General features: G+C 38.9%; 1 protein-coding gene across 10 annotated transcripts in view; it reads right to left on the bottom strand.

Annotated features, from left to right (window-relative positions):
* The window catches only part of ANAPC1 (anaphase promoting complex subunit 1), a 92,707-nt gene that overhangs the window by 41,072 nt on the left and 24,615 nt on the right, over positions 1-27,020 (bottom strand). For 9 of the 10 annotated variants that reach the window (XM_036436027.2, XM_036436026.2, XM_036436028.2 and 6 more), the window contains 13 exons: positions 25,705-25,845; positions 24,976-25,036; positions 23,747-23,934; positions 20,110-20,184; positions 19,113-19,381; positions 17,793-17,884; positions 16,441-16,589; positions 13,621-13,699; positions 13,166-13,202; positions 13,000-13,070; positions 11,068-11,246; positions 7,689-7,915; positions 89-207 (listed from right to left, as the gene is read on the bottom strand). In XM_036436027.2, coding sequence (XP_036291920.1) covers positions 89-207; positions 7,689-7,915; positions 11,068-11,246; positions 13,000-13,070; positions 13,166-13,202; positions 13,621-13,699; positions 16,441-16,589; positions 17,793-17,884; positions 19,113-19,381; positions 20,110-20,184; positions 23,747-23,934; positions 24,976-25,036; positions 25,705-25,845 — 1,687 coding nt within the window. The remainder of the gene's footprint in view (positions 1-88; positions 208-7,688; positions 7,916-11,067; positions 11,247-12,999; positions 13,071-13,165; positions 13,203-13,620; positions 13,700-16,440; positions 16,590-17,792; positions 17,885-19,112; positions 19,382-20,109; positions 20,185-23,746; positions 23,935-24,975; positions 25,037-25,704; positions 25,846-27,020) is intronic. The other variant, XM_036436029.2, reaches the window with a different exon arrangement.

The following is a 27,020-nucleotide window of genomic DNA, read 5'->3' as shown; positions in this document are numbered from 1 at the left end:
CTAGAACAGCTACTAACAATATATAAGACCACTAAAGATAAAAAGAGCACTTCATTTCCTTTCTCACTGAGCCCAGAATTTAACATACCTGTCAAATTCAACTTAGGAATAGGCAATGGTTCCGTTGGAACAGGATGGTATGAAAACAAGGTAAACATCCCTCGTCCTACTGGAAGGGCCATAGTTCGCTGGCATAACTGGAGCAATCTATAATAAAAATTAAAACCAACATGTGGAAAAAAATTTTAAGCAAAAAAATTGGAATGCAATCTGTGGCAAGTATTTCAAAGGAAGGCACACTGTATAAAATGAAGTCACATCCAGGAAATCCACAAAGATGTGGTTGAATCATCCCAACATGGTTGTTCTCACTGTAATACTCTTGCCTATCCCCCGTAGAAAGTCTAAGGGGAGGCCAAATTCCTTTTTTTTTTTGTTTCATATTTGCTTTGAGTGAAAATCAGCTGGTACAAACCGGCTGGAGTGGCTCCGTTGGTAGAGCATTGTCCTGTGCACCGAAAAGTTGTGTCTGTCTATCTGTCTCTCTGAGCATGTCCTCAGGTGAGGATTTAAAAAACAAACTACAACAGCTGGTCTATAAACCAAGTCAACTCTCCCCAGGTATCCGAAATGAGAAACCTAAAAGTTCTACTCTGTTGCTAACACTCATAGGAAAATATTATACTCTTGGTTCACTACGTTATTTTCAGTCTAGTTGCCCTCAACACATCTGGGTTCCTACTCCTATCCTTTTAGCAGAGAGACTCCGTGGTCTGTACTCAAGGGAGGAAAGGAAGATCCTACAGTGAAGGTCAACAGATTTCATGGCATCTCTAGGAAAAACACATAATCAGTTTCCCTTATATAACAGCTAGGATTTACAGGAATGATAGATAGCCCTATGTATCAGTGATGTTCAAGTTTCAAATGGCTTCTACAATATGAGCTACTTGTTTTTATATTAAAGTAAACCACATTCTCTAGAGCACCTTAAAACAAAACAAAATCACACAAATATGAAAGCAGGGGCATTATAATCAGGAAACACTTATAACACAAGTGAAGTGTCTCTCCTGAAGCTAACATCTTCTCTGCAGACAGTGCTATTCACAAGCATGCTGTCTCCCTAACTGTACACACTCATAGTTGTTTTTCTAGTTCACTGGTGAGGAAAATTTTGCTGTTCTAAGATTCTTTGGGAACAATGACTACATTAATCTAGAATCATGGAAACTCAAGGCCAAAAGGCAACATCCCATAAGATTTCTTTAGCAAAATCTTATATATAATCCATATATTTCCATATTATCATAATGGAAACAATTAATACAATATTCTTTCCATTTATGATGCCACTGATTACAAGATATATCACTATTTCCTGAGGCACTATGAAAGAAAAAGCATCATCATTTAAACTATAACAACTATTGACTGAAAGACATTCTGATTTCAGAGATAGTAAAAGGTTAAAAATAAATTAGCTTCACACATGAACTCTGTTCATGAAGGACTGCACTGAGGATTATTACATACTGAGCAGTGTTACCAGCATTATGTAGAAACTAGAGGCTCAGTGCACAACATTTGTGCACTGAGGGAGGGGGGGTCATCCCTCAGCCCGGCCTGAGCAGGCGTAAGCCGGCAGGTGGACAACCCCCAAGGGATCCGTAGCACTGGCATGGAGGTGGAATAGGCTCCTGCCACTGCTGTGCTCACCAGCTGTGAGCCCAGCTTCTGGCTGAGTGGCACTCTTCCTATGGGAGCGTACTAACCACCAGGCAGCAGACACTCAATGCAAAAGCTGCCCCCTGATGGTCAGTGTGCTCCCACAGCCAACCTCCCATGGTCGGACAACCTCCTGTGGTCCATCCCCCCGGCTGGCTGGCCCCGATCAACCCCAATCACCGGGCAGGCTGAGGGACCCCACATGTGCCTGAATTCGTGCACCGGGCTCTAGTATATAGACAAACTAGTTTAATTAGACCTACTTTCTGATTTAGCTAAACTTTTTATAGACCAGTGAAGCAACCCAACTTCTCTTTAGGGTAATTATTATTATTATAGATCATGCAGGGAGAACAAGGGGTAAAATATTTAACTGCAGCAGTGTTTGACTGTGAGAAAACCTGAAGTCATTTTCAAGGTCCACCATTTCTTCTTTTCTGTTGGGTTAAGTTTCTAAGCTTCCTAAATCTCCATTTTCTGGCTAATGAAAAGAAAATAGGATTCCACTGAGTCTCCTATCTACCTACTCCAGGATTTCTATGAGAATCAAATTAGATGAGGCACGGGAAAATGCTTCACAGACATTTGGTTAAAGTGTAAAATGTTTCCACCTGGCTATAAAGCAAGTCGTGTTCCTGGACTGAAGAAACTTCAAGGAGGCTAGTAACTAAGGAAAGGAAGCCAGGCATTGCTTCGTGATGTTATTATCCAGATCACATGTGTCAAACACAAGGCCCGCGGGCCAAATCCGTCCCGCCAGGCCTTGCAATGTGGCCCGCACCGCGCTGTCATCACTGCACTCCACTGCGTTTCCATCACAATGACAGTTTATGACTGTTCAGTAAACCATTCGGCCCGCGATTTAGGCTGGATTTTAAATTTTGGCCCCTTCTCTGATTGAGCTCGACACCCCTAATCCAGATGGTTGGACACTTAGCATATTAGCCTTTTATATATAGACTAGTGGCCTGGTGCACAAAATCCGTGAACATGGCGGGGGGGGGGGGGGTGTCCCTCAGCCTGGTCTGCACCCTCTCTAACCTGGGACCCTCTTACAATCTGGGACTGCTGGATCATAATCACTCATCGGCCTGCCTATCTGCCCTAACCACTCTGCCTGCTGGCCTGCTCATCCCCAACTGCCCCCCAACCCCGGCTGGCCTTCTCACCCCCAATTGCCCCCCCTTGCCAGCCTGATTATTCCCAACTCCCCCCCTGGCAACCTGCTCATCCCCAACTACCGCCTCCTGCTGGCCTGATCACCCCCAATTGCCCTCCTCTCCTGGCCTATTGGCCACTGCCTCAGCTCTGCCATCATGGCTTTGTCTGGAAGGTCTCCAAGTCTAGTTAGCATATTACCCTTTTATTAGTATAAAAGAAAATAACTCACTTGACACACAAAACCTTTTGAGGTATGAATGCTACAATCGTGCTTCTTATAGAGTCAGCAATTGAGGCAGCAAGAGGTTAGTAATTTATCCAAAGTCACCCAGCAGATACTGGCCAGGCATAGTCCAGGGTCCATGCTATAGACCACATGTGTCAAACACAAGGCCCTCGGGCCAAATCCGTCCCGCCAGGCCTTGCAATGTGGCCCGCACCGCGCTGTCATCATTGCACTCCACTGCGTTTCCATCACAATGACAGTTTATGACTGTTCAGTAAATCATTCGGCCCGCGATTTAGGCTGGATTTTAGATTTTGGCCCCTTCTCTGATTGAGTTCGACACCCCTACTATAGACTATCCTCTCACACAGCATCTCTGTCACTCCATTTCCTCATTTACAGAGGCAAATAGCTGTGTCCATATGAAAAGGAATAGATATAGGGGTTATGACTGACTCAGACGTTCAGCAGCCTGAAACTAAGTGTGGATGGCCCTTCCCTAAAAGTTGTAAGTTCCAGAGTAAGAAAGAAAAAAATAGTGGCAGAGATGACAGGTAATAGAGACCAAGCAGATAAAGGGACTGGAGAGAATTTTAAAACCTAAATTGAACTATCAAAACAAAAAGACAACCTACCAAATGAAATAAGACATTTGCCAATGTACATCTGATAAGGAGTTAATACCCAAAATTTATAAAGAACTCATACAACTAAACACAAAAACAAACAAACAATCCAATTAAAAAGTGAGGAGATGCCGAGGCCGGTTTTGCTCAGTGGATACAGTGTCGGCCTGCAGACTCAAGGGTCCCGGGTTCATTTATGGTCAAGGGCATGTACCTAAGTTGCAGGCACATCCCCAGTAGGGGGTGTGCAAGAGGCAGCTGATTGATGATTCTCTCTCATCAATGTTTGTAACTCTCTATCCCTCTCTCTTCCTCTCTGTGAAAAATAAATAAAATAAATTAAAAAAAAAAAAAGTGAGAGGACCTGATTAGACACTTCTCCAAAGAGGACAGAATGGTGTTCTTAAACATCAATAAACAAGAATTTATTTGTAAATTTCCAAACCTGCCACAAGTGGCACTTTACAAGCCCTAAGCCTATCATTCTTATCAAGCTCCAAATGACAACAAGTTCTCCCCACCTCCACCAAGCAAACCAATATCTCAGGCCATACCAGAGAACTTGAGTGTCCCCTTCCTCTAGAAGGCTTTATATTCCTGAGCCCAAGAGCTAGGGAGGCAGCTCTCCCAGGAGATAATGGCAGCCAGAGCTGCTTGCATGAATTGAGAAAAGAAAATAAAGAAGGAGGTGCCAAATAGGGCTACCTGAAAAACCCCAACTTATCCCCTCCCTGAACAAAAAAGTGGCTCACACATAGTAAAACCTACTCTCCAAATAGTGCAAATACCCAAAGAAAATGAATAACATATGAAAAGATGCTCAAAGTCACTAATCATCAGAGAAATGCATATTAAAACCCAATGAGATATCACCTCCCACCTGCCAGTCAGAATGGCTGTCATCAATAAATTAACAACCAAGTGCTGGCGAGGATGTGGAGAAGAGAGAACCCTGGTCCACTGCTGCTACGAATGCTTTTGTGCAGCCACTATGGAAAGCAGTATGGAGGTTACTCAAAAAATTAAAAAGAGAACTATCTTATGACCCAGCAATTCCACATCTGGGAATATACCCAAAGAAAGCTAAAACACTATTTCAAAGATATATGCACCCCTATGTTCACTACAGCATTATTTACAAGAGCCAAGATATGGAAGCAACCCATGTGCACATCAATAGATGATCAGATAAAGAAGATGTGGTATATACATATATGTAATGGAGTATTACTCAGCCACAGAAAATATGAAATCCTGCCATTTGCCAACAACATCAACAGACCTGGAGGGTATTATATTAAATGAAATAAGTCAGACAGAGAAAGACAAATACCATATGATTTTACTTATATGTGGAATCTAAAAAACAAAATAAACAGACAAGCAGAACAGATACAGAAAACAAAATGATGGTTGCCAGAGAATAGAAAAGGTAAAGGGATTTAAGAAGTGTAAAGTGGTAGTTACAAAATGGTGATAGTGATGTAAGTAAAGTACAGCAGAGGAAATCAATAATCTACACTAATAAAAGAGAAACATGCAAATTACTATCACTCCGTTACACCCAACAGCCAATAAGAGTGAGTATGCAAATTAACCTGAAAAGATGACGGCAGCCCCACTTCCCAGCCGCTCCGGGCCTGTAGGAGTCTGAGAAGACCGGTGCCAGCCTCACGTCTTCTACCCCACATCCTGGGGGAGAAGAAGAAACCGAACCCCAGTGCCTGAGGCGGGCTGTGACCCAAGAGATGAAAAAGCCACCTGTCCCATGATCCCGGGCCACAGCCAGCTGCAGAAGCCTCATGTCCTCCTATCCCACATCCTGGGGGAGACAGAGAAACCAGGCCCCAGCGCCTGAGGCTCACTGTGGCCAGGGAGACAAATCAGCTGCCTGCCCCATGGGTGCCTGTGGTCAGCTTGAGGGAATCCTGGGTCCAGATGCTGGGCCAAGGCAGAGGTGGTTAGGGGCCAGCAGGGGAGCAGTTAAGGACAATCAGGCTGGCAGGCAGAAGTAGTTAGGGGCAATCAGGCAGGCAGGTGAGTGGTTAGGAGCCAGCAGTTCTGAATTGTGAGAGGGATGCCCGACTGCCAATTATCTCCCTAGAATGGAGAGGGTGCAGCCTGATCTGAGGGACACCCTCTCCCCCTGCCTCAGGCACAAATTTCATGCACCGAGCCACTACTATTGTAATAACTATGTATGATGCCAAGTGGATGCTAGGATTATTTCAGGGATAACTTCATAAATTATATAATGTCTAACCACTATGTTATATATCTGAAACTAATGTTATGTAATAAAAGTTATCTAATATGCAAATTAACTGTCACTTTGCGCTCATAGCCAATAAGAAGGGAACATGCAAATTGACACAACAAAGATGGCTAAGATGGCTGGAGCCATGGAGCCCACCAGAGAGCAGGCGGGAAGGTTTGGCATCCTGGGTTGCCCAGTCTGCCAGAGAGCAGAATGGGAGAGCAGGTGGGAGTTCCCAGTCCTTTTGGTTTCTGCAGCCCCTGGACCAAGAGCGTGGGAGCACCAGGAATGCTGGGAGTCATAGTTCTGGTGGCAAATGTGTTGCGTGACCTCCTAGACACTGGAGCACAGTGAGCATGGAGCAAGTTACTGTTGCATGTGGGGGATGGAGGGAAAGCAAAGGTGAGAGACATAAGTAAAGTCAGAAGAATATTGAGGAAAAATTAAAAGATATCTTGCAACTTCTAGGAACTCTCCACCAATGAAGAAACAAAACAAAACAAAACAAAAAAACCTCTATTATTCTGTGAGCACCAAACCAGACTGGGCTGTGGTCTCAGACAATTTGCTCATATGATTACAAAGACAGAGAGAAACTTACTTTTATGTAGCCAGGCAGATAAAATGCACAACATGCACGTTTTTGCAGAAAAGGACTTAACAGCAATGTCTGCTATATACCCTTTGGTAAGTCACCTTTTTGGTGGCCATCTATATTAGTTAATTGCCATAATCAAGAGTAAAAATTAAAACTTTTCTATCTCTATGACAAGGATGTCCTTACAGCTTGGAGCAAAGCAACTATCTATAATAATAAAAGTATAATATGCTAATTATTATATACTGGATAGCCAAACAACCTTCCAGACATCATTGCTTAAGTCCTTCCGGATGAAGCTGTGGTGGCAGAGCCGAGGCTGAGGCAGTTAGCAGTGATCAGGCAGGTAGGCGAGTAGTTAGGGATGATCAGGCAGGCAGGCAGAGGCAGTTAGGGGTGATCAGGCAGGTAGGTGAGCAGTTAGGGCAATCAGGCAGGCAGAGTGGTTAGCAGAAATCAGGAAAGCTGGCAGGCAAGCATCCTGAATTGTGAGAGGGAGCAAGCAGGGCTGAAAGACCGTCCCACCACCCCCTACGCACAAGTTTTATGCACTGGACCTCTAGTATAAAATAATATTGAATTCCAATTATAATTGAAAAAAATTAAATTGAACTGCCCCAAGGCAACAATTCTAGAATGTTACATTGATTACTACTGAATCATACAATTTATCAAGGAATAAATTAGTATTAGCAATGTAATAAAGAATATAAGTTTTAGAGAATGGCAAAAGAGAAGGCTTACACAATATAACATATCACTATTAGAGTTTCTAATGGGAGCAAGAAAAAAAATACTGGTATAAGTTTATACTGAAAACAATACAAGAAAAAATTCAAAATATTTTCCTGATCAAGAAGCTGAAGGATGAGTTCAGTGTTTTCCTTTATAAATTCTTAAGATAACTAAGAACAGAGGGTCTGAAATATAACACTTATCTCATTAAATGACAAAATATGTTGAAAATGTATAGAGTATTAAGGCTAAATAAATACTTAAAATATATGGTACTTTTAACTTTAAAGTGTCCTTTTTTGGGGGTTTTAGCATTTAAAAAATCCCTAACGAGAGGTAGTTCATGCTTTCAATTACCTGTTTTCCTTCTCCTCAATGAACTCATGGTCACTGAGCTCTGGGTACTGCACCACATTGACACGGACAGGATGCGCACTTTGAAGAAGCCTCCGCACGTCCTGCACCCTTAAATCTTCACTCCATATGAGTGACATAACCTCCTGATTCATGTCGTTCATGCCATCATCTTCCTCCTCAGTCTCTGTTCCTGAAGGAACATCTGATGAGAGCACCTGAGTAACAGACTTGGTTGTAGTGACAATTTACAAACCAGTCAACACACACTGACTGACAAGCCCATGTCCAGGATGACATATCTGACCACCAACAGAAAAAAACTATGCATACAAAAGCAGGCAGGCCTGGATTCCCATTGTACACCAGGACTCGAATGCAGAACTCTGTTATAGCACAATTACACTGCCCACTTAAAAATTCTTTATTGAGCCAAGAGAAGAAGTTTAAATTTGAGATAAGAGTCAAGAGGAGCATTTCTTTGAAAGCGTCTGAATAAATTGTAAAAATCTAACTATATCCTAAACTTCTCGAAAACAGATTAGTAAATGGATATGACACCCCCATCATTAAGAACCCACACTAATTTAGATATTATATTTTATTAATATAAGCAGAAAAGAAAAACATGCAGAAATATGCAACAAGGATTGGAGGAAGCTGAACAATACTTTCTCTCTTTAGTGCTTTAAATACAATGGATCATTTTGTTTGTCAATATGTTCCAAATAAAAATTTTTTTAAAGGGAAGGGATTGAATGTAACAAAACAAATGAAGAGTTCAATTCTTGATTATCACTCTGTCCTCATAAGCTCACTGTATGCTTTTAGTATGAGTCTTTCCGTCCAAGTACAGTCAAACCTCGGCTCTCAAACTTCTCCCATCTTGAACAATTGGATTCTCAACCAGGTTGTTCATTGAAAAATATATCTGGGTTGTTAAATAAGCCTTCGTTTTGGACCTGACAACTCTTTCATGCTGATACATCAGAATGACAAAAAGCATCTCTGAGGCCATAAACAAAAGAGAGAATGCTAGTCAGTTTACTGCTAAACCTAGGATTATTAATCTCTTAAGGAAATAGTGCTGTGAATATTTTTGTGTGTTTTTTTTGTTTTGTTTTCCTTTTGTTGCTGACTAAATGGAGGATTGGCACAATTTTAAAACTTACAGAGACCATCAAGAGTGCTAATATTACTAAGGATGTGAAAAAACAATGATCACAGGCAACTGAAGAGATAGAAAAACTATTGGACAGGGGAAAAACAGGTAGCCAGTGACAGCATTTTGGAAGCAGAGATATGTGAAAAAGCAGATGCCACATACTGACCTCCTTGAAAGAAACTGGGGAACCAGTGATGAAAGTGATTCATTTAAGGCTGGTGGGGGTGGTTTGATAAATTAAAAAAAAGAAGTGTTTGTTCAGAGGTTAAATAGTACATTAGACATGTACTGTAGATAAGAAAGGTTGAAGCAGGGGATCATTTGGGGGGTTGGAGAAGAATTAATAAAATTTACATTATTTCTAAAGGGAAAAAACTTATTCTCTTTTCCAGCAAATCACTTTTCAAAACTGCCTTCTGGAACGAATTAGTTATCATAGAAAACAAGGTTTCACTGTAAATCAGACTACAACACAGATTTGAATAGCAGGAAATCTTTTCTCTCAATAATGTTTTATATTCTTTTAACAAAAGATTAAATTCTAGTTAAAATGCTAGAGTTCTGTCAACATTTAAAATGGAAACAGCATTAACATGAAAAAAACATAATGGTAGATATGGCTAAATAATCACTTTTGTTTAGTTCATAAAAATTTATTACGGTTCCTATGAAATACCTAATTTTAAAAAGAAACTATATTTTAATGGGTGGGTTAGCTATAAAATAGACTTAAAGAGCTGGTAAGTTAAATTTAGATGAGTTATACAATATAGCCTCAAATTACTGAACTGAGTTTAGAACTATTCAAAATGACAAATACAGGTGAATGGTTTCAGTGCTAATGATGTTACACTGCTCTTACTCTAGTAGGTGAAAAGAGGTCTAAATGCTAAAACTTATCTTGGCCAAGGAAAGAATTAAAATTTTACTAAATTCCTCCACCCACACCCCCCAAAAAGATGGGTTTTCTGTTTAAGACAAAACAAACACTAACTCAAATTAGTTATATAGGTGCAGACTGAAGAGCACTATCTGGTTGGACCCTGCTGAAGATGGATCCGTATGGAAACAGACTCTGCCACAGGTTCATGAGGCAGCACTAATGTCAGGAATAAATTTTGATACAGGTTCAGAAGCATCAGTAGCCTAAGACCTAATGAGGATTATAAATAGTCAAAATGTGCTGATAGTTCAAAGGCTAGTAAGAGATTAGGCAAATTTCCACTGTCAGCTCTGGACCCTCCTGGATGCTCACAGTAATACAGGACTACCATTTATGATTTTAAAGTTAACTCGAGTTTAGCAATTTTAAAAATCCCATTTTTAAATTTTAATGAGGCTGATTTTAAAAGAATTGGAGAGAAATGATGTAATTCACTTTCTACCTCAGAACCCATTTTTTAAAAACAGATTTAAAGACTGATGAAGGACAGTATTCAGAAGGAATAATAACATTAAGACATCTTTCAAACATTAGTGCCCTCTGCCTCCTCCCCCACCAAAATCCTTTTCCTGGGGCTTCAGCTTGATGTGATTAAACAGATATATTTACAATATTTAAAGGTTATGCCAAAACCGGTTTGGCTCAATGGATAGAGCGTCGGCTTGGGGACTGAAGGGACCAGGGTTCGATTCCGGTCAAGGGCATATACCTTGGTTGCAGGCATATCCCCAGTAGGGGGTGTGCAAGAGGCAGCTGATCGATGACTCTCTCTCATCGATGTTTCTAACTCTCTATCTCTCTCCCTTCCTCTCTGTACAAAATCAATAAAATATATTTTTTAAAAATAAATAAAAAAAATAAAAAAATAAAGGTTAAATTCAAGAAAGCCAACACATCAGAAATGTATGAAACAGAAAATAATTATATAATAACTATTTAAATTCAGGATCTATGCTCTTGCTTTTCTCACATAATTATAAATTAGTTAATTACCAAACAATATAAGTAAGGAATCAACCATGGTAGTTGCTCTACTAATCACTCAAGGTGAAGAAAGGTCCAGGAAAGACAAAGCATTCCAAAATCTCCTGTTCTCATGTTTAATATTAATAACACTTAATAACATTTGTCCCATTATAAATGCCCCCTGGCACATAATATAAAAAAGGCAATGTAATATACACAGGCAAAAAGACAAAAGAAATGTAGAACATTTCTACTTTGATGTTACTAAGGTTAAAACTGAACCTTGAACTTTTGGTATTGACACTCACAGATTTCCCTTTGGGTATGTTTCCTTCACAGGCCTGCTTGGATAGGTCCTGGCGTCCAATCAAGAGACACACAGCCTCTGGCCAGTCTGCAGCTGGCTGCTCTCGACAGTGATAAATTGCATCTCTAATGGGAAGAGCAATTCCAAAGGGAAGAGTTTCCAAGTCTCTTAAAGTGAAACCTGATGGTGAAAGGAAACCATTTTTCATTTGCATTTAGACTTGCCACTCTCCTGTTTATAGTCTGACCAGTTAGTAAACATCTATTCTGACAAGAAAGAAAGAAATTCATTTTATCATCTTACTACCAGGTTAGTGTTTTGACATCAGGGATTAGTAGAAAAGGTCTCTTTAAAAAATTCTTTTAAAAAAACCTTAAGAAAAAAACAACCAAAACAATAGGAAAACTATTAAGGACTTAAAAACCATTCCATAGATTAAATACAGAGTCAATAAACATATGAAAAGATACTCTATCCAATGAGTAATCAGGGAAAAACAAAACTAAAACCACTAGAAAACAGAAGTTCACACGCCTGACAGAAAAATACTGAAGTCAATCATTATCAAGTATTGGCTACTATGTACAGCAACTGTACTTCTCGACCACAATTGATGGTGGTTACTGGTGTATTGGTACAACCACACTGGAAAACACTTGGCATGTACAGATAGGCCGAACCCTATGGTACAACAATAGGGTTTGGCCTATCTGTACATGTGCACCAGGACACAATATTAAAATATTTGTTAGCAATGCTGTTTCACTATGGCAAAAAAAGGAAAGGGAGGAAACATCCCAAGTGCTTGCATCAATGGAATGGATAAATAAGGTCCAGCCAGTTTTGATCAGTGCAAAGAACATTGGCCCAAGGACTGAAGGGTCTAGAATTTGATTCTGGTCAAGGGCATGTACCTCGGTTGCAGGTACCCACTGGGGCACATTCAGGAGGCAACCAATTGATGTGTTTCTCTCACATGGATGTTTCTCTCTCTCTGTTTCTCCCCCTTCCTTCCACTCTCTATAAAATTCAATGGAAAAATATCCTTGGCTGAGGATTAACAATAAAGAATGAATAAATAAGTTATAATATTCAAACTATGAAGTATTTAGCAATGAAAACAAGTGACCTACTGCTACATGAATCATCATGGATGAATCTTTAAATAATATTGAGTCCAGACGGTGCAGTTCAGTGGTTGAACTTCCACTGCTGAACCAGGAAGTCATGGATCAATTCTGGGTCAGGGCACATGCCCAGGTTTTGGGCTCAAAAACTAAGTCATTTAGAGCAGTCTTTAAGAATTCAGAAATATACTGTAACATTCATTAGAGCATTACTTTCTAATATAAAAACATTTTCATTTTTTTTATATCTTCATGTAAGTAATTTGACTTTTTTTAGTTCTTTTCATGAAAAATTTCTTTAGTACTTTACTCCGTTTGAAACCTAGGATCACAGATTTAGGATTATAGAAAACTCTTTTCTTCCCCCCTCCACCTATGAATCTTCATTTTGGCACCTCAAATCCTTGGCCTATACGCTTCCACAGCAACGTTTATTGTATAAAAGTAATTGCATAAATACCTGCAACGTTTATACAATTACTTTTAGGTTTTGCCAGGAATACACCCTTCTGTATCTGAATATGACAATGGCTTAAGGTCTGGTGTGCAGTGAATGGTGCTCTCCATTCTGAGGCCAATATCAGAAGCTAGTGTTGCTGATGTCATATGAAAGTTTTGAAACTGTTAGGGAAAGGAAGTATGGCTTGATAGGCCATAATCTCAACCCTGTGGGACCTTCTCTCCTCATGCCTCCCAGATCTAGCTTGCTTTGAGGCAGATGGGCTTCGTGAGGATGGAGTGTCCAGGAAAAGCAGAGGATTCTCACGGGCATTTCAATAACACATAAGGAGTAAAGACAATCTTACCTACATTAGCCATCCAGACAACTAATCTTTCAGCTAGACTAGAAACTGATGGAGAATGCCTGAAACTAAACCTGTAGGAAAACAAAACACAGTTATTAAACAGAAGAGTGACACATAATCGTGTTTTATATATTTATTATAAAAGCACAATCTGAATAAAAGTCACCTGTTTTCCTCTTGTTCTGCTTGTGACTTTTGGGGGGCTACAAGATAACAAAACAAATCGTTATTTTGATAGTCTTCTTAGTAAAGAAAATGCATAAAATGCACAAGAAATATGGAAATAAAGCTTTAACAAACAACTCCTAGAAAATAATAAAATAAACAGGCTAGAAAGTATAATTTCCCAGAAGTTAAAATAATCCTTCTAAAAAAATAAAATAAAATCATCTTTCTAAAAGTATGAAATAAGGCACACTAAAACTATGAAGTTAAATTTTTAAATCATCCTGATCTCTAAAATTCAGTTGCAGACTTAGACCAGAACAGTGTAAGATACCTCTACAATGAGATATGATGTGGTCTCTAAACAAACACAAAACTATTTTTTGAATATCAACACTGATATCAGTATTTATAAAATTTTGTTTGCTAAGCCTAACATTAATTACAATGACTAACCTGGAGTAATCCTCGATAAATAGTGTGAGGATTCATCACAGACAGAGCTTTCATCACCAAGAATGTAAAGCGCAATACTCTGCACAAGGAGAAAATTAACATCTTTTTTAAGTGACTGGGTTATCAGTACATCTAGGACAGTTCATGCATTTTAGGTGCACAGCTCTGTGTGTTGACAAATGTCACCCAATCCCAGCACCACTCCACAACCGTAACACAGAACACTGTCCTCATCCCAGAGAGGCCTGCTGTGCCCTTCGTGGTCCACTGCTCCTCCTGGCACCAGCATCTGTGTCTGTCCCTGTAGTTTGCCTCTTCTACAGTGTCATGAAACGGAACCACAATGTGTGGTTTTCTGTGTCCTACTTTTGAGTATGCCTTTGAGATCCATCCACATTAACCACATCTTTCAGGAGCTTGTTTCTTTCTACTGCTGAGCAGTATTCCGTTATACAGATGTACCAACTTTGTTTATTCATGAACTGATGAACATTCAGGTCATTTCTGGTTAGATGAACTCTAACCCTCTGACCCTAACACTTCTGCCATCTCTTTTTTTGTTATTGTTGTTAATCTCACCTGAGGATATTTTTTTCCATTGCTTTTCAGAGAAAATTAAAGGGAAGGAAGGAGGGAAGGAGAAAGAAACATCGATGTGATCAACTGGTTGCCTCCCACCGTGCTCCCACTGGGTCTGGAGAATGAAATCCACAACCCTGGTATGTGCCCTGTGCCTTGATTGATTGAGAATCTGTAACCCTTTGGTTCAAAGGCCAACCACTGGCTAGGGCCATGGTTCTCTTTTGAATATCTGTCCCACCAATATCTATACATGCAGTGGCACTTTTTTTTTAAAGAAAAAAATAGCACAATTTTACCATTTCCCCGAAAATAAGACAGTGTCTTATATTATTTTTTTCTCCCAAAGTTGCGCTAGGTCTTATTTTCAGGGGATGTCTTATCTTTCCATGTGCTAGGTCTTATTTTCGGAGGATGTCTTATTTTCGGGGAAACATGGGTAGTACAAAACTGGAGGATCTTAAAATTCTATATACCAGGCACCAAATCTAACAAAGAAAAGTTATAATGTGAATATCTATAAGTTGACTAATGTTTTAGATTGGAGGTTGAAGAACTATGGCATATTCATAATTCTCTGGCTCCCCTTTTTGGTTATATATACATTGGGTCCACCCCATGGGGCAAAACCAAAAATTTGGTGATTTAACTTAAATGTTTCCACACAAGCTGCAAGAAATGCAAAAGTTCTGGGATTAAGCTGTTCTGAATACACTGTGAATGTATTTAATATCACTGAAATGTCCACCAAAAAAGTTAAAATAATAAATGTTACGTAAGATTATCAATTATCATTTATTTAAAAGAGCAGAATCACCATTCTACATGTCTGTTCTGAAGCCTTCCTCAACATGAAGGCAGAGGCGAAGTAAAGAAAAGATGGGTGGGGCCCACTGACATGTGGGAGAGAAGACAAGCACCGGTTCTCCTGCAGGCCTGAAGGGTCCATAAAGGACTTTTGCACAGGCTCCTTCAGGGCCAAGGGACAAGAGATAGGTGCTAAAATAACTCAGCTTTCCAGACTAACTATGCAAAATGAACTAATGTTTAACAATAAATAATGTACTTTTCAGGGGGGGAGGGGGAGAGGTGGAGATGGGGATGGGACTTGGGAAGTTATAAACTGGTTAAAAAATTGAAATGAAAAAGCAAAGGAACTAAAATAGCTAAAATAATATTGAAAAAGAAGAGTTAACGGGAGGAGTCATACTAACCAGTTTTAAGACTTATTTTTATAGCTACAGTAATCAAGACTGTGTGGACTGCAACACAGATCAATGGGCCAGATTAAAAGGCCCAGAAATTGACCCATAAGAATGTGGACAACTGATTTTTAACAGTACTGTAAAAGCAACAAAGAAACAATAATCTTTTCAACAAATAGTGTTAAAAGATTTGGACATCCATATTGAATAAGATCCTCGAGTTAAATTAACAAAGTGCTCTAAATGTAAATCATATAACTACAAAACTTCTACAAGGAAATAGGGAGCAAATCTTATGTACTGAAGTTAAACAATGAATTCTTAAACTTGTCACCAAAAGCAATATCCATAAAAGAAAAAAACTGAATAAACTGGCTTCATCAAAATTGAACAGTTTTGTTCTACAAAATAAACACTAAGAGAATAAATCGTGAAAAGTTGCAAACTAGGAGAAAATATTTGCAATCAACATATCTGACAAAACTTCATTATCTAAAATGCTCAAAATATCACTAGCCATTAAGGAAATACAAATTAAAACCAAATGAGTTATCAATGCATAAGGTACCACAACAGCAAAAATTAGAAATAATGACAAAGCAAACACTGACAAAAATGTAAGGACACTGGAATGCTCACACATTGCTGGGGAAATGTAAAATGGTACAGTCGGTGTTCTTAAAACCTAATATATATACCTACTACATAACCATCAATCCCATCTCTGGGTATCTAAAGAAATGAAATCATATGTTTACACAGAAACCTGAATGATTACAGCAGCTATATTCACAATTGCTGGTACAAGGAATACTTACATGAATCTCAGAAGTGTAAGGGAAAATTTGCCGGAAGGGATGGGGTCTATTCCGTACCCTAGTTATGGTAGTGAATACATAAATCTACACGTTCCTTGGAATTCACAGAACTGCATACTAAATTTTTAAAAAGTAATTTTACTGTAGGATAATTTTAAACCATATTTTAAAAGAAAAAGAGAAAAACTAACAAGTTAAGCAATAGTATGAGTACGTACCAAAACTACAAGTCGGCTTCTTTCACAGATGCCAGGGAGGTAAGGGTAGGGTGGCATTTCTTCACCCTTCAGACAAGAACTCACCCACTGGTAAATACTTGGTGGCTCAGAAGTAAAAAATGGTGGATGATGCATAAACCCTGTTTGACCTTTAAAATTAGATAAATGTTTATACATATGCAAAAATACATTAAGAAAATGCTCTTTTATTCTAAAGGGAAAGTGTTTACTTTAAAAAAATATATATTTTATAGATTTTTTTACAGAGAGGAAGGGAGAGGGATAGAGGAATAGATAGTTAGAAACATCAATGAGAGAGAAACACTGATCAGCTGCCTCTTGCACACCTCCTATAGGGGATGTGCCTGCAACCAATGTACATGCCCTTGACTGGAATCAAACCTGGGACCTTTCAGTTCGCAGGCCGACACTCTATCCACTGAGTCAAACCGGTTAGGGTAGGGAAAGTGTTTTTCAAAAGAGATACTGTTATCAATTTTCCATATTTTCCGAAATGTTCCATGTTTGCTGTCACAGTAAATACACTTGACTATATTATAATATGTAGAATTTGAATGACTATTATTTTATCCCCTGCTAGATAGAAACTTGGCAAGTTTTTAAGCGCAAGTCATATAAAGAATCTAACCAAAATTTTCTGTCCTAACCTGAAAGGTGAGAAAACAGAAGAGACAGTCAGGATTCCTCTCTGTTCATACACAGAGCCCCAATCCTGAGTCCCTTTAGCTCAGGGTCTAAGACAGTACAGTGGTAATGAACATGTTCTCATGGCAACCACTAGCCCCATGCAGCAACTGAGCACTTGAAATGCGGCCAGTGCAATTGAGGAACTGAATTTTTTTTTTTTTATTGATTTTTTACAGAGAGGAAGAGAGAGGGATAGAGAGTTAGAAACATCGATGAGAGAGAAACATTGATCAGCTGCCTCTTGCACACCCCCTACTGGGGATGTGCCCGAAACCAAGGTACATCCCCTTGACCGGAATTGAACCTGGCACCTTTCAGTCCACAGGCAGATGCTCTATCCACAGAGCCAAACCGATTTCAGGGAGGAACTGAATTTTTAATATTATTAACTGGAAAGACAGACAAGCACAGGTCTTGGACCAGGAACCTTAGCAGTAGAAACTCTAAGCTTCTGCAACTCAGAACATTAAGGATGAGTATAATTTGCCCACATACTGAGGAAGTTATGGCTTACTGCAAATCAGAGATCAATCACAAACTGAAATTTTCCTAGTAGGAAGGTTCTGCCCCCTGACTTAGGGACTGATGGTTGCAAGCAAATGTCACTACACTGTTTACAAATCTTTAATAATACAGTTGCTTACCTTGATCAATTGTGCACACCTGTCCAGTAGTTCTGACAAGTGTTGGGTAATCCCTGTAGTAATGATCTAAGTAAGGCTCCAATTTTAAGTCCCTAAAACAACAAGAACATATAAAATAGAAATAACTAGGAAGATATTACAACATCTTCCCCCAACAATTAGCATTCATCAACAGAACTTTCCATTTAAACCTTACCTGTGAGAAAGATGACAATAAAATCTAGAATCTCTTTATTCTATTTCTGAACTTTTTAGTACCCAATATGGTACATGCGACCTAAACTCCTTTCGCTAGACACATTTTGTGGAGGTGAAACTACTGTAAACACACTGAGGTCTAGGTTCTCCTCCATTACTTATTAGCCATGTGATCTTCAGCAAACTATCTCTAGAACTTCAATATTTTCTTCCCCAAAATGGGGAAATACCAGTTAATTCACTGTGAAGTTTTAAAACTAAACAAGAAATGTGAAAAATACCTTATAAAATGTAAAACATTATATAAATGTTACTTATTTCAGAGAGCCCACGATTAGAGTTTGGAAATTATTTCATTACAAAAGAATTTTCATGATAGCAATGATTTGTCCTAAGAGAAATCAAACAATCAAAACTATCACGTCTCAGAAAATAATTTCAGTATCTAAAGGAAAATCACAGAAATTAGAAAATGTGCTGTAGCCTTAACTCAGACATTGACATTTTTATTCCAGTCAACTTTCTTTATAATCAAGGGTCTCAAAAGCTTAAACAACACCCAAGTGTGACCTTTAGAATTCAGTACGAAATACAGTGCTCACAAGGCTATTCAAGTGCATTGTTAGAACAATTTAAATGTGGATCCACTAGGAACCTGGAAGACAAGGATGATCACAGACAGTGACAACACAGCACAGCAGAAAGCCCACAACTAGTCAAGCGTCCTGGTCTTGGAAACACACTTGGACAGGTTTTCTCATCACTAAATGGGGATCACGACTCCCGGACCATGTTGACAACTTATGTAGCTAAACTGCAATTCTCTGAACTGTAAGCACCTACAGAAGGTAGGTATTGTTATAGAACTTCCACCTCAGTGCAGCCAGTCAGCTTGTCAACATGAAATGCTCTGCGGATCACCCCCAGAGTTTAACATATTTTGTGACTTCCTGCTGTTCTTAGGACAAAACTAGCAACCCTAGCATGATCCACAGGCTCTTACACAGCCAGTGTCTTAAACAATTCTGTGGTTCATAAAAAAATGCTCTGGGTTCTTAAGAAGGCCAATTTCCTAGTCACCTAAGCACTCCTGGAAGTTTTCACTCTACACACAGAATTTACCTTGCCAACTGAACTAGGAGGTCAACAAGTGAATGAATTCCTTCTCCCATCAGAGTATTCAATTTAAGCTCCTCGTAGACAAGGTGAAGAACAAAAAACATTGCAGGTATGTGAGAGAAGAGAAGTGTAGAAGAATCCAGACTGAGATTCTGTGACAAGTCCTCATTCTTTATCTGAGAAACTTCCAAAGGACTCAGACATAAAGATCTGTTCAAAAGGTGAGACTCAACCTTCTGGTGGTAGTCTGAATTCAGTAAATACTCCCAATCCTGAGAAGAAACAGAATTCATTTTTAAATCATGCCTCTTTGTAATGTTGTCATTTAAAAATTCAATTAAAGCAATTCAAGTTCCATTTCACATTAAGTTGCTCTAAGAATATGGGGGGCAGGGGGGAAGCACAATGCTAAAACATAAAAAGAATATCAAAATAGCTGAATGATGGCCATGATATTCTAAGACCTTTGTGTCATTTCCACAATCTCTGTAGCACCTTTCCCAGAAGGAGCTGTGCAACTCTTCCTTTCACTTGAATGTGGAGGCCTTGTAGGGTTATTAGTTGTGCCACAGGGAAAAAAGGGCAGCCCAATGAGAGGGAAACAGGGAATGGGGAATGGCCAATCAGTGGAGTAATCAGAACACACACATTTACCAAATAAGTTCACCATCTCATATGGGTGCAGTTTGTAGAGATTCAAGACAATTACAATAGTAACATCAAAGATGACTGACCATAGATCACCATAACAAATGTAATAAAATGAAAATGTTTGAAATACTGCAATATTTATCAAAATGTGACACAGGGACACAAAGTGAGCAATGCTGTTGGAAAGATGGCACCAGCTGACTTGTTCGATGAAGGGCTGCCACAAACCTTCAATTCTGAAAAAACGCAGTATCTGTGAAGCCCAATAAATCCGTAGGCATACCACAGAAATGGGAAACTAGTAAAAGTAACTACAAGGCAATTTATATTAGTAAGAAATAATACTTACCTCATCGGATCCCGTCTCAGAAGGCCTTGCCTTTTTGGGTGCAATTACTGGGGAGAGTGATCCTTCAAAGTCAAACTGGAAGAAAAACCCAAAAGAGAAGACAAAGATCATATAAAGATCATGTCAACTGACTACAAAGATTCAGAAATTAGCCCTAGCCAGTTTGGCTCAGTGGATAGAACATCAACCTGTAGACCGACGGGTCCCAGATTCGATTCGGTCAAGGGCACGTATCTCAGTTGCAGCTCCTCCCCAGACTGGGCCATAGTCGGGGCACCTGCATGAGGCAACCAACCAATGTGTTTCTTTCACATCGATAATTCTCACTCTTTCCCTCTCTCCTCCACTCCCTCTAAAAATCAATGGAAAAACATCCTCACGTGAGGATTAATATATGTGTATGTATATATACACTGAATGGCTAGATTATTATGATCTCTGAATGTATAATCATCTGGCCACTCAGTGTACTTCTCTTGAGTACCTCATTTATTTGATATCAAAGATACTATAAATCGTGCACCTGATCAATTTTCTCCTTTGCACTGGCTGATAGAAAACTCAGGCAAATAGGTGGTTGATCTGCAAAAGTCTAGAATACTTTTGGTACCCATTTGAGATACAAATGCACTGAGTGACCAGATTATTATGCGTTCAGAGATCATAATAATCTGGCCACTCAGTGTGTGTGTGTGTGTGTGTGTGTGTGTGTGTGAGAGAGAGAGAGAGAGAGAGAGAGAGAGAGAGAGAGAGAGAGAGAGAGAGTGTGTGTGTGTGTGTGTGTGTGTATGTGTGTATTTATTTATTAGAGGCCTGTTGCATGAATATATGCATGGGTGGGGTTCAGCCAGCCTGGCCAGGGGGAAGGAGCCTGCTGGTCAAACTCCTGGTTGAGGTGACAATTTGCATAAAAGCATTTTATTATATAGGATATAGAGTGGCCAGATCATTATGTGTTCAGAGATCACTCTGTATATTCAGAAATCAGTTCCACCAACTATGGAACGTGACCAAAACTCATTCTTTCACCTGGAAAAACATGGTAAATATCTTTCTTCTAGGATCACCGTGAAGCGTTAATGAAACCATGTCTATAAAGCACCTAGCACAGTGCCTGCACTCATAGGCACTGTAACAGAAGTTTTCTTTCCTCCGCTACTTCTGTAATGGCACACACTGTCACTCCTTTAGAAAAACAATAACCATGAGTCAACCAAATATGCCATGTCTCAGAGTCAACCCATTGTTAGCCACATACCAGAAGGAAACAGACATTTACTTAAGAGTCTGTTCACAGTGGACAGTCTAACAATTCTATGGCAGAAACAGGTAGTTCCTTTCTAAAGCCTGTGTTCTGCCCCTTCTTCTGGACCCACAGCCAGGCTACATAGCCCTGCTACCCTCAGAGTTAGGTGTGGCCCTGTGACAGTGTGACTCTGAATGAAAGTGGATGTCACCATTTCCAGGCCCAGTTCATGGAGACACCAACCATGAATGCTGCTGCACCCACTTTAACTTTGAACCTGACAAGATGGAGACAACCCTAAGATCACCTCTGAAGCCTCAAGTTGAAGGTGGCACATGTTCCATCAGCCTGGGCCCCTAATAACTGTGTGGCCTGTTTACCTGCTAAGAACTATCATATGAGCAACACACATTTTTAACATGAGCGAGCAATTATATCTTTTGAGGATTTTCTGTTTTAACACTTAGCTGACTCTAACTAACACAATTACATAAAAGCAATTTTCTAGAATTTCATTCTTACTCAATTTCCTCTGGCATAATATTTGCCACCTCAGCTACATCTCATGGCCTCCTCATCAGCTATAACTCTTTAAATGGTAATGCTGTCTCCTTATGCTCTATGAAACTTACATATAAGTTTACTTATCAATTAATCCTATTTACTTATCAATTAATCCTATTCCCCTAAAAGTTGGTTTCTATATAAAAGCTAAATGATAGGTAGCAATAAAGTAATTTTTAAAACTGCATAAAGCAATTTTTAAAGCTGACCAAGAGAAATTGAGGTAACATTGGTCAACATGAACCTATAGGTTTCAGGTGTGGGTTTCTATATTAGACTGAATTCTGTCAGATCATTCAATGTTGTAAAGCTTTGGTTAAAAGGAGACATCTCTTGTGCTAGTAGAAGAGGCATATGTTGACTGTTATATGTGTCTGAAGAAGCAGTTATTTCATATGAATTTATTTGTATAAAAATTGTGTTTTGATACAATGACCTTTATTTAATTCATTGTCCATACTAGGACTGTTTGAGGCTGAAATGGGAAGCAATTAATAAGGTTCCAGGTTCGATTCCGGTCAAGGGCATGTACCTTGGTTGCGGGCATCCCCAATAGGGGTGTGCAAGAGGCAGCTGATCGATGATTCTCTTTCATCGATGTTTCTAACTCTCTATCCCTCTCTCTTCCTCTCTGTAAAAAATCAATAAAATATATATTTAAAAAAATAAAAATAAAATAAAAGATGGGAAGTTTTCACTGACATTGTATTTATCTTAAAGGCAGTAACAAAAAAATTTTACAGTGGCAATCTCTGTATAGTGTTAATCTTCTTCTGAATTCCTCATCTTGAAAGTTTTCCTCAGTAAGCATATGTTCTTTCAAAATGAGGAAAAACAAACAATCTTTAAAATGGATTTGCTGCCAAAACCGGTTTGGCAGTGGATAGAGTGTGTAGGCCGCAGACTGAAAGGTCCCAGGTTCGATTCTGGTCAAGGGCATGTACCTTGGTTGCGGGCACATGCCCAGTAGGGGGTGTGCAGGAGGCAGCTGCTCGATGTTTCTCTCTCATCGATGTTTCTGACTCTCCATTCCTCTCCCTTCCTCTCTGTAAAAAATCAATAAAATATATTTTAAAAAATAAAATAAAATAAATTTGCTAATACAAAACTAAAATGTACAGACAGGAACAGCTGAGTTACCTAGACAAGGAGTGATTTCTGCAGAGTGACCCAGGCAAGGTTGTCCTGGGAGACATCTCCAGAGTCAAGAGCAAACCAAGATGAAGGCATGCCCTTGCTGACTGTGTAAAAAACTCTGAAGGACCTTCTAAGGAAGTCTCTGGGGCAGGAGATGAGGGACACAGCTTTCTATCATTAACAGAGTAGGCACTCAGGCTAAAGCACTTTCAATCCCCCTCAAGTCAAACCTCCCTTCTCACAGATCAAGAACTTTGTGTGTGAAAATAGTCTGGGCTTCGGAAAGGAACACAGAGTCAGCAGACATAGTCTAGGCCCCAGTTTGAGCAACTCTCCAATATGTGATCATTTTGTGATTCAGTTCCTTGTTCAGTAAAACTAGACTATTACTACTAATCCTAGCATAAATTGTAGTTATTTTACAAAGATGAAACAAGAAATAATACTCTAACATGCTTTGCCACATTATAAAAATGTAATGATAATTACTAGTAAAATGTCTTAAATAGGAAATTATACTCAAGTTAGAATTCAAATACAATAACCCTTAGTATTATTCCATGTTGTTGAATAAGGTACACCTATTAAACTGCTCTGCTATATACTCTAAAGGTTGTATTACTATTTATGCAAACGTTACATTGATAACAACAGAATAACTCAGGAAGAAAAAGAACTGGATGTACTTACATTTCGTGTCCATGCTAAGCGGTCTGTGTTATAACCCATCATGTTCATGAGGCAAATCACAAATAGATTCCACTCGGAGTGATAGCTGGGTCCACCTGGAGCACTGTGGACACTGTACCACTTGACAAGCATCTGAACCGCTATTTCTTTGGGCAGGATAAACTTAATTGCTTGCAAACATGTTTGTACTGTTAAAAGCAAAGATTACTTTCAGTATGATTCCTATGCATGCATTTCTCTTCCCCTTTTAATCTGAACATTTTAAAACTATTATGACTACGTAAAGGCCAATTACTGTAAAGAGAGACCGGCATGAAAGAGCCAATAAGATGCCACATTACCTAACCCACCACTGGAAACCTAAACCCACTACTAGTCCACAGGGTCTGCAAGAGGTCTCAGGGTAACTTTCCAGTCATTCGTTTTCTATCAGAAATAGATAAATAGCCCACATAACCTGAGATAGAAGTGACTGACATCCACTACCCCAGCAATTATCACTTACACACCAATGAAAGGTATTTCCTACAATAAAAAAGTCATTCTATCCTACTTATCAAATTCCAGAAATTAGACAACCTGCCAGCACTTTGCTTTGGCATTTATATTTTGAAAGTAATAGATGTCACACATTTTCTTTTGTCAAACAGGCATTCTTTTAACTTACGTTTGTTGGCAAATTCTTTCAATTCTAGATATACTATTTTATGTTCAGAAATATTATCCACCTAGTACTTTCCAAGTACTTAGTGCATTTCAAAATTAATTCAAGCAGACTCCAATTGTATGAAAAACATTTCTGACTGTATTTTTACTATAATACTTTTATTCAATTAAAGTAATTATGTTCATGCCTCAATTGAGAGATTTAGGATTAAAACCATCAAGTATGCCAAAAACTATTTTAATTGCTTAGCCTTCCTTATTGCAAGATTTTCTTGCAAAAAGCATGTTCGGATGTTGTAATCTCACTGTGTGATATCTTCCACATAAAAAAAGGCCAAGAAACAGAACCAGCATCTCCTTCAAGCCTCACAGTACACATGAACGGGACGACCCAGAGGAGCTCCTGGCTCTTCAGTTATCCACAAAGTAAAAAACGCCATCCTGTGGCCTCAGTAACAGCAAAGATTAGCACCCCCAATTACTAACACAAATCAACAGTGACTCCTAATCTTTACAAATCAAACTAAGAATACACAGAATTCAGGCTTACTCCTCAATCGCACCTAATTCAGACGTGGCGATTTCAGGAAGAGTGATCCTTACCATGGAGCCATTACTCAGCTCCTAGAAAAAGAAGGGAACAAACCAGAATAAGTCAACAGAATCTGTGCGGCTCAGTCTCTGAATGCTTAACAATAGCTGATGCTTTATAAGATTTTGCCTACCAAAGCAAAATTCAATAAAAGAAAAGGAAATAAACAATATTTGCCCTAGCTTGTTTGGCTCAGTCTGTGGACTGAAAGATCTCGGTTTAGATTCTGGTCAATGGCAAGTACCTGGGTTACAGGCTCAATTCCTGGCCCCAGTGGAGATGCACACAGGAGGCAACCAACCAATGTGTCTCTCCCCGTCCCTTACATTCTCTCTTAAAAAAAAAAAAAAAAAAAAAAAAAAAAGAATCAATGGAAAAATATCCTCTACAAACTAAGTAAATAAATATAAAAATAAACATCACCAAAAGAAGAGATTTACATAGAAGGAAAAGAAAAAAATCATGTCAATACAAAATTCAGCTTATTGAACAAGCTGTTTTCGATTAATTTTTAATATAAAAATTTTTAAAAAGTTGAACAGATTTACTTTAAAGTAAAATAATGCAAATAACACATCACAAAATATTTTAAATGTCATCAAAAATATTTGCTTTTGATTTTTAGACAAATTCTGCATTCTGACAAATTTGATATGACAGCCATGTCTCGCAGAGAGCCACCTAACCTACACATACTTACCAGAGTCACTCTGTTTCGGACAGGGTCTCTTATAGAAAGAACGTAAGTTCCAAGCTGTTGGAAAGTGCAATCCTCATTATAGAGAGAATCGTGGAGTTTTGAAGAATCCCTTAGTTCTGGAACTGGAGACAATAGAACAACCTATAAAAAAGTCATAAGTACAATACATATCAAGTATTTTTTGAGAAGTGAAGGTTATTCCTTCTTGCATATACCGTGTTTCCCCGAAAATAAGACCTAATTACAGGTTTCCTTCTGAGTGAAATATAAGGCATCCCCCCGAAAATAAGCCCCCTCCCCCAGGCTAAACATGAGAGATTTGGTCCACTGATTCTGAAAGAAATGAAGTCACAAGAAATTCACCAGGAAATTCAGGAATTGGATTGTTATGATGATGTTCCAGAAGATGATGACATGATTGTCATTGAATAAATGAGTAAATTCTTGATACAGTAGGATTCACAGTTTGTCTGGTTTGTGTTGACAACTACCATACTACTGTACTGTATACAGGTAATAAATTTCCTTTATTTTCATTTAACAATAGATGTGTACCGTATTCTTCTTCATGGAAAAATAAGACATCCCCTGAAAATAAGACCTAGCACATCTTTGGGAGCAAAAATTAATATAAGACACTGTCTTATTTTCGGGGAAAACAGGTTAGTCTAACAACTGTGCATAATGATTTACAATCATTCTGCTCTAGGTAAATCATGGGTGATAGGGCTAGACTGATGAGCAAACAAGGCTACAGGAAGAGAAGGCAGCAACACTCTTGGCAATCCAACAGGGCTACGTTGTAACTGTTATATGTGAGGAAGGCATGGCAGACAGAATTGGAGTGTCCAAGTGGTGAAAGAGAAGGAAAAGCAATGAGCAAGCAAAGAACTGAGACAGCTGCTTAGCAATGCTTCAGAACAGGCGATCGTCTGATAAAGAGCAACATTTTTTCTCAACTATAGATATGCAAGCAAAAATTTTAAATGATCATGGTTATTAATTACATACAGATGCTTCCTATTCTAAATATATTCCTGACCACCAACCTTTCTGTATTCCTATAACTCAATTTACAGGAAATTTGTAAGTGACTATGTTGTCAATAATAAGAGCCAACCCAGTATAAGATGAATATACTATATTCCAGTTTCTACCCCAATAGCTGCCCCAAAACCAAGCTCCACCGGTCCTAGAAATGGGAAAGCCATCAGCCAATATGTTAGACTGGACTGTGACAGCTACCATTAAGACACTAACCATTCCTAAGTTTATGAAATTACAAGAAAGCTAGGAATCATCTTATGTTATAAAAG

Source organism: Pipistrellus kuhlii, unplaced genomic scaffold (assembly GCF_014108245.1).
Source record: "Pipistrellus kuhlii isolate mPipKuh1 unplaced genomic scaffold, mPipKuh1.p scaffold_m20_p_13, whole genome shotgun sequence".
Taxonomy (NCBI): Eukaryota; Metazoa; Chordata; class Mammalia; order Chiroptera; family Vespertilionidae; genus Pipistrellus; species Pipistrellus kuhlii.
The sequence above is the reverse complement of the archived record's forward strand: the minus strand, read 5'-3'. Positions and strand labels throughout refer to the sequence as shown.